General features: G+C 41.1%; 2 protein-coding genes across 9 annotated transcripts in view; one reads left to right on the top strand and one right to left on the bottom strand.

The window, feature by feature from the left end:
* The first annotated feature begins 2061 nt into the window (after positions 1 to 2061).
* On the top strand, positions 2062 to 5031 carry LOC308189124 (transmembrane protein 14C-like). The gene is made up of 4 exons (XM_080578880.1): positions 2062 to 2265; positions 2413 to 2514; positions 3920 to 4004; positions 4219 to 5031. The coding sequence occupies exons 1-4, from the start codon at positions 2190 to 2192 to the stop codon at positions 4274 to 4276; spliced, it is 321 nt and encodes a 106-aa protein (XP_080435006.1). The 5' UTR covers positions 2062 to 2189; the 3' UTR covers positions 4277 to 5031.
* Positions 5032 to 7298: 2267 nt separating this feature from the next.
* Positions 7299 to 11752, bottom strand: part of MAK (male germ cell associated kinase) — a 31746-nt gene continuing 27292 nt past the window's right edge. For 7 of the 8 annotated variants that reach the window (XM_080578865.1, XM_080578872.1, XM_080578871.1 and 4 more), the window contains one exon: positions 7299 to 8567. In XM_080578865.1, the coding sequence (XP_080434991.1) occupies positions 8416 to 8567 (152 nt within the window). In that variant the 3' untranslated portion in view covers positions 7299 to 8415. The remainder of the gene's footprint in view (positions 8568 to 11752) is intronic. The other variant, XM_080578868.1, reaches the window with a different exon arrangement.

Raw genomic sequence — 11752 nt, 5'->3', positions numbered from 1 at the left:
AGATATTTTAAGACTGGGTTGTAGTACTGGTTATAGTAAGAACCCAGAAAAACATCAAAGGTGGTTAGTCTACTGAGAGACCTTGATTTTGAGTTTGTTATTGTTGTTTTTAAATGAATGCTACTCTTTGTCATGTTGTTCTTGAAATAAATCATTTTGTTTTCATTGTGTGACTGATTTTTGGGTGCAAAACCTGCCTCATCAGCTTCTTCTCTTTTTAAATGAAGACAGGCTGAGGGAGTTGGGGTTGTTCCGCCTGGAGAAGAGAAGGCTCCGGTGAGACCTTACAGTGGCCTTCCAGTACCTAAAGAGAGCCTACAGGAAAGCTGGGGAAAGACTCTTTGTTAGGGAGGGTAGGGATAGGACAAGTGGGAATGGTTTAAACTAAGAGAGGGTAAGTTTAGATTAGACATTAGGAAGAAATTCTTCACTCAGAGGGCAGTGAGGCACTAGAACAGGTTACCCAGAGATGCTGTGGATGCCCCATCCATGGAAGTGTTCAAGGCTAGGCTGAATGGGGCTTTGGGCAACCTGGTCTGGTGGAAGGCGTCCCTGTCTTTGGTGTGGGGGGGTGGAACTGGATGGGCTTTGAGGTCCCTTCCAACCCAAACCATTCTGTGATTCTATGATTCTAAAATAAAAGGTTCTGACAGCTGACCTCAATAAATACATCTAAATCAGTGTGACCTGACAGTATTAGCAGTACTATGGAATGTCAATAACAGACATTGCCCCCAATTTTTTTCTACAGCTACGGTGATAAAAAACAAACAAACAAAAAAACATAGTTCTTTCCAATACTACTTGTGGCTGCCTTTCTGAATCAGTATGAACAGCACAGCAAAATTTTCAGTGCTGTTTCCCCCCCCTCAAAAGCTGACTGGGCCTGTATTGATGCTGTATGAACTGCTTCATTCCCATGCAAAATTCTGTGTTTTTCGAGATACTGCATCATTCTTTCTTCATTCCCTAGCATCTCCGATGTCCGGTCTATTAAAAAAAAAAAAAAAAAAAAGAGGAGAAGCGGCATGCATTCCTTTTTTTTTTATTTTTTTGTCACTTAATACATGAACTAGGAAGGAGAGGATGCTTGAAAGCGAGGACATTTGGAGGAGCTGATGGCATGTTCTGTTAGAGAGGTAGGGAAGAGACATCACCACTGCATCACGCCGTGCTTGCTGTCATCTTAGTCTAGGACAAATCTTGGACTCATCACCAGGGTTTGTTGAACTAGTCTGTTAATGCAAGTAGGTGGTGGTGCCAGACATGGAGTGCTCTGGTACACAGCTGTACAGCACCGTAGTCAGTCCTGCAATGGGATGTATGAGCTGACAGGGCTGCTGCTTGTGGAATTTTCTCCTACAGGGTTCTGAAGTACCTGTTTGATGTGAGAACTAAGAGTTCCTTCCCAGGCTTTCACCTTGCTAAGAGACAGCATTTCTCCAGTCCCAGTAGGTACTGTTGGGGTCTCACTTCCCACCCCGCAAAGCAGCACCGTGGCATTAACAGCGGAGCTGTGGTGTTAATTAACTCCCATGGCCTGGCACAAGTCAGCAGAATGGGCTGCTGGTGCAGGCAACACTCGGCGTGCGATGGAGAGCAGAGTTACCCCAGGCTGAGACCTCACGGCAGCGCACCACCAGGGCCAGCCTGTGCTGGCCGGAGCTGCATCTTCAGCCCTATATGATGTGCGTGGCTGCAGGTATTGTGCTTCCAGTTGTGAATAACGTGTGGGTGTCGTGCTGTTTCCCGGCATCCTCACACACTGCTTTATTGAACATTGGGCATCCTCACAAGTCCCTTAATTGACAATCGGGCATCCTCACAAACTCCCTTATCAGAAATTGGGTATCCTCACAAACTCCTTTATTGAAAATCAGGCATTCTTTGAAACCTCTTTACTGAAAATCAGGCATCCTCACAAACCCTTTATCGAAAATCGGGCATCCTCATAAATCCCTTAACTGAAAATCATCCCCCCACTTCCCGCTCCCCCCCCCCGCCCCCGCCGCCGGGCTCGGAGCTACAGGTGGGAACGCCGGGAAGGCGCCGCTCGGCCGCACCACCGGGGGCGGCGCCGCTCGGCCTGGCGGCAAGGTCGACGCGGGGCGGTCGGCTGGGCCCTCCGCAAAGGCATTTCCGTGCCCTCAGGCCTCCCGCCCGCCGAGGGGTGTCCGCGGGGTCCGCTGATGGCCTACGACTGGCTCGGCCTCGGCTACGCGGCGCTGGTGGCCTCGGGGGGCATCATCGGCTATGCCCGGGCAGGTGGGGGCGGGCCGGGGGCCAAGCGGCGCCTTGTGTTCCTCACGGAATTTGTATTTATATATATATATATTTTTTTTTTTTGGGGGGGGGGGCGGTTAGCTTTACGTGTGCTCTCCCGCTAAAGGCTTTCTCCTTCCTTTACCCAAGGCAGCGTCCCTTCTCTGGCCGCCGGGCTCCTCTTTGGTGGTTTAGCAGGGTTGGGAGCCTACCAGCAGTCCCAAGATCCAAAGAATATCTGGCTTTCTCTCGGTAAGTGTGCTTTGTGTTTCTGTACCAAACGTTTTTGGTAGCAGTGTGAATAGCAACACTTTTTCTAGCATATTTTTTATTTGTACAGGTGTTGTAAACGGTGGCAGGGCCTCCTGCCCATAGCAGGAGGTGTCTATGTAAGATTTGTAGGCTCTAAAACCTCGCTGTCCCTTTGGAAGCCGGAAATTCAGTGAGAAATACCTATCTCTGCTGCCAGACTTGATGCCACGTTAAACTGATGTAGGTGCATGGAATGCACATGAGCCTTGGCTGCAAAGGAGTGCACAAGCATCTCAGAACAGTGCGTGCTTCAATGTATTGCACGCTATGGGAGAAAGTCTGAAGCCTCCAAAAGAAAGGAGGGAATGGTGATGTACTCTCCTTGTTTACAGTAGATGATAGGAGAAGTTGTGGGTTTAGCTGGTAGCAAACCCCTCAGGTGAAACAAAAGGCTGCAGGTGTGGCTCCAGCTGAGCTTAGATTGGTCACAGTACCTCGTAAGTAAACCTCTGAGAAAAGAACCTCCTTTTTAGAACAGAAACATACCTTGAGGATATCTTTTACCCTGTCTGATGGAAACAAACATGAAGGTTTTATAACACCTCCACCTGCCTTTCTTCTTCAAAGAAATGGCAGCCCTGTAACTTTTTATGTGAGTATTGATTGGATTTGTTCCAGAGTTAACAATCAAATAATTAGGAATCGTGTTTAAAACATTAGTTGCTCTTTCAGGTTGATCCTTTGGCTTGTTTTTTATTTGCTAATTTGTATTTCAAGTGGGGTTTTGTGTCTCAAGTCATAGTTATTAAGCCATTAGAAAAATGAAATGTACCATAGCGCATATTTACTGTCAACTCTTAATCTTGTCCAAAGCTAACTTCTTTTGCATGAGTGTATGTAGGAACGTAGCATTCAAATCTAACGTCAAAATGCAACTATTTAGTTCCACCTTTTGGTTCCAAAGGTTACCGAGAAATGGACATTGTAATAATATTTGGCTCCCCCATGGTGATCTTTGTCACTGTCCCACCTTTCTGGCCATTTTGAGGCTATCTGTATTCAAGGAAGTAATCATTCCCCTTGCACAAATAAGGAGAAATTGAGGGGGAGCTAGTGATTTGCACAAGGGATCAGAGGTTTTAGGTGATCAGGCAGTGGTCTTAACTCATTAGAACTACTCATTTCTAATGAGCAGCAGAGTATGCTTACCAAACTGCTGTAAAGCTTACAGCTGCTCTGCTACTTAACAGAAATGAGGAAAATGTTTGCTTCTGTGGGGAGGAGGGAGGCATTCCTGCCTGTGTATTTGTGCCTGCTTGGCACTGCCAATTGCCCTGACATTGCTGTGCTGGTGCTTCAGACCTGCTTCCCTCACATAGTCCTGACTGCACTTCTCTTTTATCAGTGGCATCTGGAACCTTGTCTGCTGTTATGGGAATGAGATTTTACAACTCCAGAAAAGCAATGCCTGGGCTGATTGCTGGGGCCAGGTAGTCACCTGTTTTCTGTTCTCGTCCACATTTTGAATAAGCATTTTATTTAACATATACATGCATTATATTGTTTTAAAAATATTACATGGTGAGTCCTGTGAAAAATTAATCTTATATTGGAGTTCAGCTAAAAATCGTATTTTTTTCATGTTATTTTTTAAGATTTTTGCTACCCCTTGCTTTTTTTTTTAACAAATATTCTGTTCAACAGTATACTGATGGTTGGACGGCTTGGATTGCAGATGATGGAAAAACCTCTTAAGCCATAAGTCTGTCTTCGAGTGACTTGATGCAGATCTTTAAGAAGCCTGAAAATGCAACTGCCTGAATGTACCACACAAAATAGAAAAGACACTGCAGACTGTGCACTGTATTTTTCATATCCTAACACACATGGGTCTGTCTTTAAAGGACAAATTGAGAACCTTTGTTGTCTTCCAACCTGCACTTGTCTCAACATCTAAATTACGAAGCAAGAAAATATGTGTAGTATTAGTTCAGGTGCTTGTCCTGCAGATTACTGTAGGCAGAGGCCTCTTGGTGCTTTTATGTGCTGACAGGAATGAAGCTTAAATATACACCTGGACTTAAAATCTGAAATCCTTTGTACTTCTGAAACAATGGGAGACAAGTTGCCAACTTGTCACTAATACTGCCCATAACAAATGTGCTTGTTCTGTCACCTTTCCCCTCCCACTTCCCTGCCAGCTTATCTGGTCATCATGTTTATCAGTCAGGGCGTTTTTTCTGCTAGGACCGTGTTAGAGCCTTGGCCCACAAAACACAATTGTGGAGCAGGCTGTCAAGTTTCTATTGTGATGCAATGAAAATAAACCCCTTACTTAGTTTTTCAAGAGGAAAAGTGCCCTGCTTAGTGTCATTCATTTCACTTTTATAGACTATCACTGGTAGGACAAATCAAAAATGTGCTTCATTAGGTAATGCTGAATTGTAGTCATAGCACTTGCATTTCATGAGAATTAAAATGTTATTCTAAATAAACGAAGAAATTACGATTACAGACTTACATTCTCTGCAACTGTTTTCTTTAATCGTTCATCTGAATTGATGCAATTTGGTACCTCTTCTGTAGGGTGTCTATATGTATTTGTGAATGTGAATTGTAGAAATTATCCTTGTTCCATTCCCTGAATATAGGGACTTTTAAGTTTCCTGAACTGGATGGGGAGGAAGGGTATAGCCAGAGGAAAAAAGCACTACTACTACTTTATATATTCATACAAGTATTTCATTATTGTTATTTTTTTTTTCTCTGAGAGAAAATCATCTATTTCAGATTGGAAAAACTCTCAGTGAAAGTTTATTTAAAGACTAAAGGGCTCAGATGATTCCCTCACAAAGTACTCTGTTGCCTGAAATCATTCTAAATATAAACTTGCCATGCAGCTGGGAGCTACACGTGGATGGTAATATATCCCTTCCTTGTACTATCTGCCTTATGTCCCTTTCTGCACAGGACCTGAACTTGATGTTCACAACCTCTCTTCTGTGGTGGCTGGTACTGCGAGCGATGGAAGTGGTGGGGTTGATCTGTTAGGTTAGAGAGCTTGTAGGGCCTCATTTGTTCAGAGTTCCCTAAATATTGAGCCAGTACCTCAGCAGGAGGATGACAACTTACATATTTTTTTTCTTCTCTTTTTCTTTCCTTTCTTGTTAGATAATTTTAGGCTCTGGACAAGGATGGGAGCAGCAGAAGTAGGAAGTCTCTTCCCATAGGAGGAGGTGATCTGGGAGGTGAGATTTTCAGCAAAACAGGCAGGGCAGTGACCTTCCTGAGGATGGCACGGCCCCACGGTACCTGAGCAGGTCATGAGATCGCATCCAGTGGCAGTGTCTGGGGTCTGCCACAAGTACGGGGATTTGTCTAGCAGGTTGCAGCAATGAGGCAAGGTCAGGGAGGCCAGGAAATCAGGCAGGCCAGGAAATCAGTGGATGGGGTTGCAGTCAGTAGGGACGTGGCTGGGCATGGGCATAGCTGCAGCACAGCTCCCCCAAGGACCACGAGTCCTGATCACTGCTGCTACAGAGCGCAGCTGCCAGCAGCGTAGTCTCAGGCCACACAGCTTGGGTTACAGCTGGCCTTGAGCACAGGCAGAGATCCAGCAGTTTTCTAAGTGTGTAATGCCTGTCTCAAATCAGATAACTTGCAAGTCTGGGCAGCAGTTGACCTTTAATGGACAACAAGGCAATGAAAAGCAGGGAATTAGACCAGAGAGTTTATGCCTTGCTGCTGTTTCATGAGCTTTGGAAAGCAGTAGCCTGAATTGAGAACTGCTGCTGGAACTCTTTGTTTCCACTTCTCACAGTCAGGAGAAACAGTAAGCCCAACAAAGGGAGGATCAGACTTTGACAGTTGCGTATTTTTTATCCCCTTGGACCTTTGAGTGTATACTAAACTTCTTAAACAGCAGCTGGCATTTCTGCGCTGAAAGTGTGTGTCAGTGGATCAGAGTTAACGTGACTGTAGAGAGCCTTATTAGTCTCCTACTGGTTGCAAGAAAAACTTAACGCTTGTCATGCTTTGATTATGGACAAGTCAAGACTGTTGTGGTTATGTCAAAAGTAGTTTCAATGTCCATTAGTATATGGTAAGGATGGTGTGCTTCTTCCAGCCATATTTAATGCAACAAGTACTACGTTTTTCTGCTCTAGGTAAATATTAGTGAGCTATGGCCACATAGTTAGTTGCTTGCCTAGACTGCGACTGTAACTAACTCACTGGCATCTTGTACTAGTGATGAGTGATGCATTTCTCTTGTTTTTTGAATCGTAAAACCAGTGCATTTATAAAACAGAACTTCTACAGATAAATTAAGGTACATTTAAATAGCATATGAAGACCTGCTAGTAGTAAGGGAATAACAAATACTTGAGAGTAGACCCATGGCAAATAAAGTTTCTAGTGTGTTACTAACTAGATGTTCCTATCCCTGTACATTTCTTCCAGTATTAGTGTTTTCTTTAGGTGCTGTTTTTATAACAAACCATATGATTTTTTGGTACAACAGCTTAAGATTAAACTGACATACATTAAGTTATGTAGCCCATATATTATGGCACATTAGGTCAACAATAGGAAATGAAATTTTATATGTAGTTATAAAAATCATGCAAATACTTTTCTTTTTACAATGCCTAAAGTAATCATTAACAGCTGTACATCTTTAAAGAACATACTAATTTTGCACTTGAAAATGGCAGGGTTTATATAATTACTAAGTCCAAAGCATCTATTCTGAATGCAACCGTTAACAGAAGTAGCCTAGGTCAACATGTGAAAAAAGATTTATTGTACACTGCAAGGCCTTTTGCAGGATGTTACTGTAAAACTTACCATAGAAGCCAGGGAAGGTATGGCATGAGCATATACATGGAGGTATTGCATTATTAAAGTTTGTGTGTGTTTTCAGGGACTTACGTTAGCCTTTAAGAGCTAAAGCAGAAAGTAACCTCTTTTGAAGAACAGCCTGATTCAACTTCTTTAAAATAAGGGGAAGTCTGTAAGACATGTAAAAACAGGAGTTTACTGATCACTTAGGCCTTTTTGGCTAATTCAACATTAAAACAGCTGATGAGACTGCAGTGATTCAGGCTCCTTTAAACATCACTGTGACACACCTTTGACAGGGGAGATATAAATCTCCACAGATCTTCAACTGAAAACAGTCATAATTTAATTTTAACAGTAGAGTCTAATTTTAAGCTTCACTACAGCTCAACAAGTGTAGCATTTGATAGTAGTTTAGCTATTTTCCAGTCTTGCTGTATCACCTTGGGCCAGGTTTTCAGACCTTGTATAGTATTTGGCAGTGGATAACTTATATCAAACTACACGGAGTTGTCATTGCTATTATAAACATTTAGATGTTACAGACCCTAAGTACCTCTTAGGTGAGTTCTGAAATCCTTGTATGATACCGTGGTGTTCTTCCAAGCCCAATCTGTACATTCACTCTCATCTCCCTAGCAAGGAACAAGCGTTTCACCTGGAAGCCTGGTGCTGCTCAGATTTAGCCCCGCTTCTAGCTGCTTGTGTATGTGAAAGTAGTGTGTGTCAGTGGTAGACATCGGACCAAGAGTACGCTCTTGTAAGAGTATTCTGACAGGAAATGGATCTATAGAGAAGTGTCAGGTGAAATCATCAGTTCAAAATACTCAGATTTGGTGAGATGTTACACAATGCTTCATGACGTCCTACTACATAGACAATATTTTAAATAATATCTTGTAAATTATTTTTCTTCCACAGGTAACAGAACCCAAGGTCTTTTTTTCCTTCTTTACTATTGAATAGTCTTAAGAAAAGTTGAAGCAAATAGGCATTTCAGGTTTCCAGTGCAGGAAAACTGAACACAGCTCACATGATACCTGCACAGGATGGCATTTTCTATCTGTGTCCTCCATATTTGGCCATCCAGTCTGTTCTTCCATGTACTGGCTGAATTGTTGGTGCGCGAGTTAAGATATTCATGTTTTTTGCTGCTGAATTGTAAGTAGGACCTGGTAACGCACGAGCAGCTTTGTTTTTCCAGGAATAGTCTGAAAGGAACAAGAAGTCAGAATTAAAAAAGTGTTTCACTACTTCACAGATTTGAATGAGAGCTGAAAGATGACTTGTACTCAAGGATGCTAACACAGCAGGATGCTTTAGTCTCTAACATGCCATCTATGCTTGTTTTCCGATAAGGCTAAAGTTTCCTATCATTTTTATATCTTACTAGTAATTCTCTTCTACTGGATACCTGTTTTACAACAATCCCTGTAGAAAACAAGACTGAAATTCAGTGAAACCTCATGATTACGCCTACAATTCTATCTCCTATCATAAAGCTACCTCAGAAAGGAAGTGTGGTTTTTTTTTCCTCTTTATCTCAAATATTTGAAAAAGCATATAATAATAACTTCAATAAACTCATTACATCTCAAACAGCCTATACTGAAGCACAGGTTCTGGAGACCCTCTTGTTTCTTCTGAGATTTTATGCATTTTATTTCCTTCCTGCTTAGCTAATGACTGCTGGTGTACCTGCTGGTGAGTAATCTCCATTTCTCTTTTGGTTTAATAGGCTCTATTCTAAATGCTCTTCCCTCCCTCTCCCTCCCCCCCCTACTTATATTGGCATCCATTGGGTCTCCCGCACTGGTAGTAGCACGCTACCACATTCCTGGCCTTCCTACTCAGACTCCCCTTTTCTGCATTTCAAATAGCCACTGCTGCCTCAAGCTTACTAAAGTGATTGCCCTGTTGCAGGGGCTGATAACCCATGTTTTTATTCATGTTCATCACCAATTCTGCTATTTTTCCAAGCTTTTAAAGCTAGTTATTTGGAATCTCTCTTATCCAAACTTTTGCTGTACCCTACCATTGTTTCCTTAGCATTCCTAACGTATGTCCTGCCATTCCTTTCCTACTTTCATAGTTCAGTCTTGTTAGTTTTTACTGATAGGTGTTGTTTTGTTTTAATTAAAATGTTATGAATAAAAATATGATTTTTTTATGCTTGCATATTCTGTTTCTTGTGGAAAAGCATGTATGGTATTTTTCAACAGTGGGTTGAACTTGTTAAGGTACAGGTGAGAATCAAGGCATTTAAGAAAGGGGGAATCTCAAGAATCTGAAACTGAGGGTCAGGTCATCCCTATCTCTTTAAAAACAAACACCTTTTCTAATGTTCTTTTTTGTTGTAAGCTGGCATTCGCTATCTTTCATCAGTATGATTCCAGCATATCCTCTCTCTTGGCAAGGAAGGTCACTTTTCTTGGGTCCTGCATAAGTTTTCTGAAGAAAGTGCTATATTTTATATTTAATATATTTAACTTATGGCATTAGAAATCTCTGAACAAACGAAGAGAGCAAAAGCAACTGAGAGCCTAATTTATTTCAGTTTGGATAATAGAAAGCAAAGGGTCAACAAAAATGTTAATGTTCAACTATAGGAGAGAAAAACTGCCGTTTGCTTCACCTTTACCTCTCTTCCCCTTCAGGTCTGTGGATTTTAGGCTAAATATGATCAGTTTAAGCAACAGGATTCTTGCTCTTTCTCCAGGGCATGGAAGAATCTTTTAACTGACCTCCATCTGCCAGCCTTTCTGACTTTTACTACATTTTCATTTCTAATTACAGATTAACACTGAATTTATTTCCCTTTGGATCACTTAAGTAATTTCTTTTCATTCACACTATTCTCAGCAGTCTAGAAGTAGTTGTAGATTTTGTCTTCCTGTGAACTTCCTGATCTATACAGTGACAAATCAAAACTTGCACTGGTAAATTTCAGCAGTGAGTTAAAATAATTAAGTGCAGCTCTAGTCTTCCCTGGTGGGTTTCTGATCAGCCCAGGCTCAGAACATTAATTTAGTTAAGTTTATTTTATATATGCATGCCATCTCCTTCCTTCCCTCCCTCTCTCCTCAGAAGTTGTTTGCCAATTCCTAGGTGGGAACAGGTAGCTCAAAAGAACAAGTCAGCAAAATAGCATGCTTAAGTAGGACCATATCAGGTTGGTCTGTCATAGGCCCTTCGATTAAACAAGTCACTGTCAGTTTAGGCCCTTATTATTTCATCTGAAGTAACTAGAGAAGTATTCTGTTGAGTTTGGACAATGGTGCTAAGTTTTCTACTCACAAACCAGTTTTTCCTGAGCACTTTTGTTTGTCTTCTCTGAATCAGAAACATATCAACAAAGAAACACCATCTATACCATAGAATATACAAGGTAACTGTTATATTCAGGATAGATTTCATATTGTTTTTAACCGAATGGAGGAAACTATCTTTTAATGTGTTTAAGGTAATGTACAGCTAGATCATTAGTATATCATAACTATTCAGAACTGGTCACTTGCATTCTCGTTTGGCTTTTACCTTGTATAATGTAGCAGCATTGAGATTTTCACTCCAGAAAGCACTCCTGTGATATTTCAAGGGTATAAGAACAGTGTCACGTACTGAGATGACACTCAGACTTGCATAGCTAACATAGTGAAGACACAATGAAAACCTGTCTTAAATCACCACCACAGAAGCTGCTGACCAACCAGAAAGGGCTAGTAAATAAAAGAGCAATTCATTTTAATTTAGTGCTTGTACTGTATCTGTGGCATTATTTGTGAATTTATTAAGTCATCTGAGGAAGGTCTTTGCTTTTTTTTTTTCAAATAGTTGAGGCCATTGTAAGCATGTATCAGTATCACCAATTACATTATACTGATGAAATACCCATGCAGGACAGCCACATGCTACATTTAAGTCACTGTCAAGAAAAAATCCTCCAAATCTTTAAATAGGAGTGTTGTTTGTTTGTTTGTTTTTTGTTTTTTTTTTTTTAACCTGCATTTATCTATTTTTCATACTTACTAGTTGGTGACTAATATTTCCTAATAACTACATAAATCATGCAGTTACATTTGTATCCAGTCTACATGACCACTTACTATTGAGTTGTGGAGTTACTTTTTTTTTTTTTTAAAGCAATTTTACTTAGCATGAATTTCTAATAAAAAGTAGTTTAGCAACTTCTCCAGAACTGGAATAACAAAAGGGTTGCGCATTTGTTTGCTCTTTTACCTAACATCTAATAGCAGTTGTTTCTCCGGGTATCATGATTGCCTCTAGATACCTGCATTCAAATCATTTAAGAAAAATATGCCTAATAATTTTATTTACAAAACTTGAGGAAAGCCTTATTAAGGGATAATAAATATCTTAGGAAGCACACAAAATT

This window comes from Anser brachyrhynchus (genome assembly GCF_964034855.1).
Source record: "Anser brachyrhynchus genome assembly, chromosome: 2".
Classification (NCBI taxonomy): domain Eukaryota; kingdom Metazoa; phylum Chordata; class Aves; order Anseriformes; family Anatidae; genus Anser; species Anser brachyrhynchus.
The sequence above is the reverse complement of the archived record's forward strand: the minus strand, read 5'-3'. Positions and strand labels throughout refer to the sequence as shown.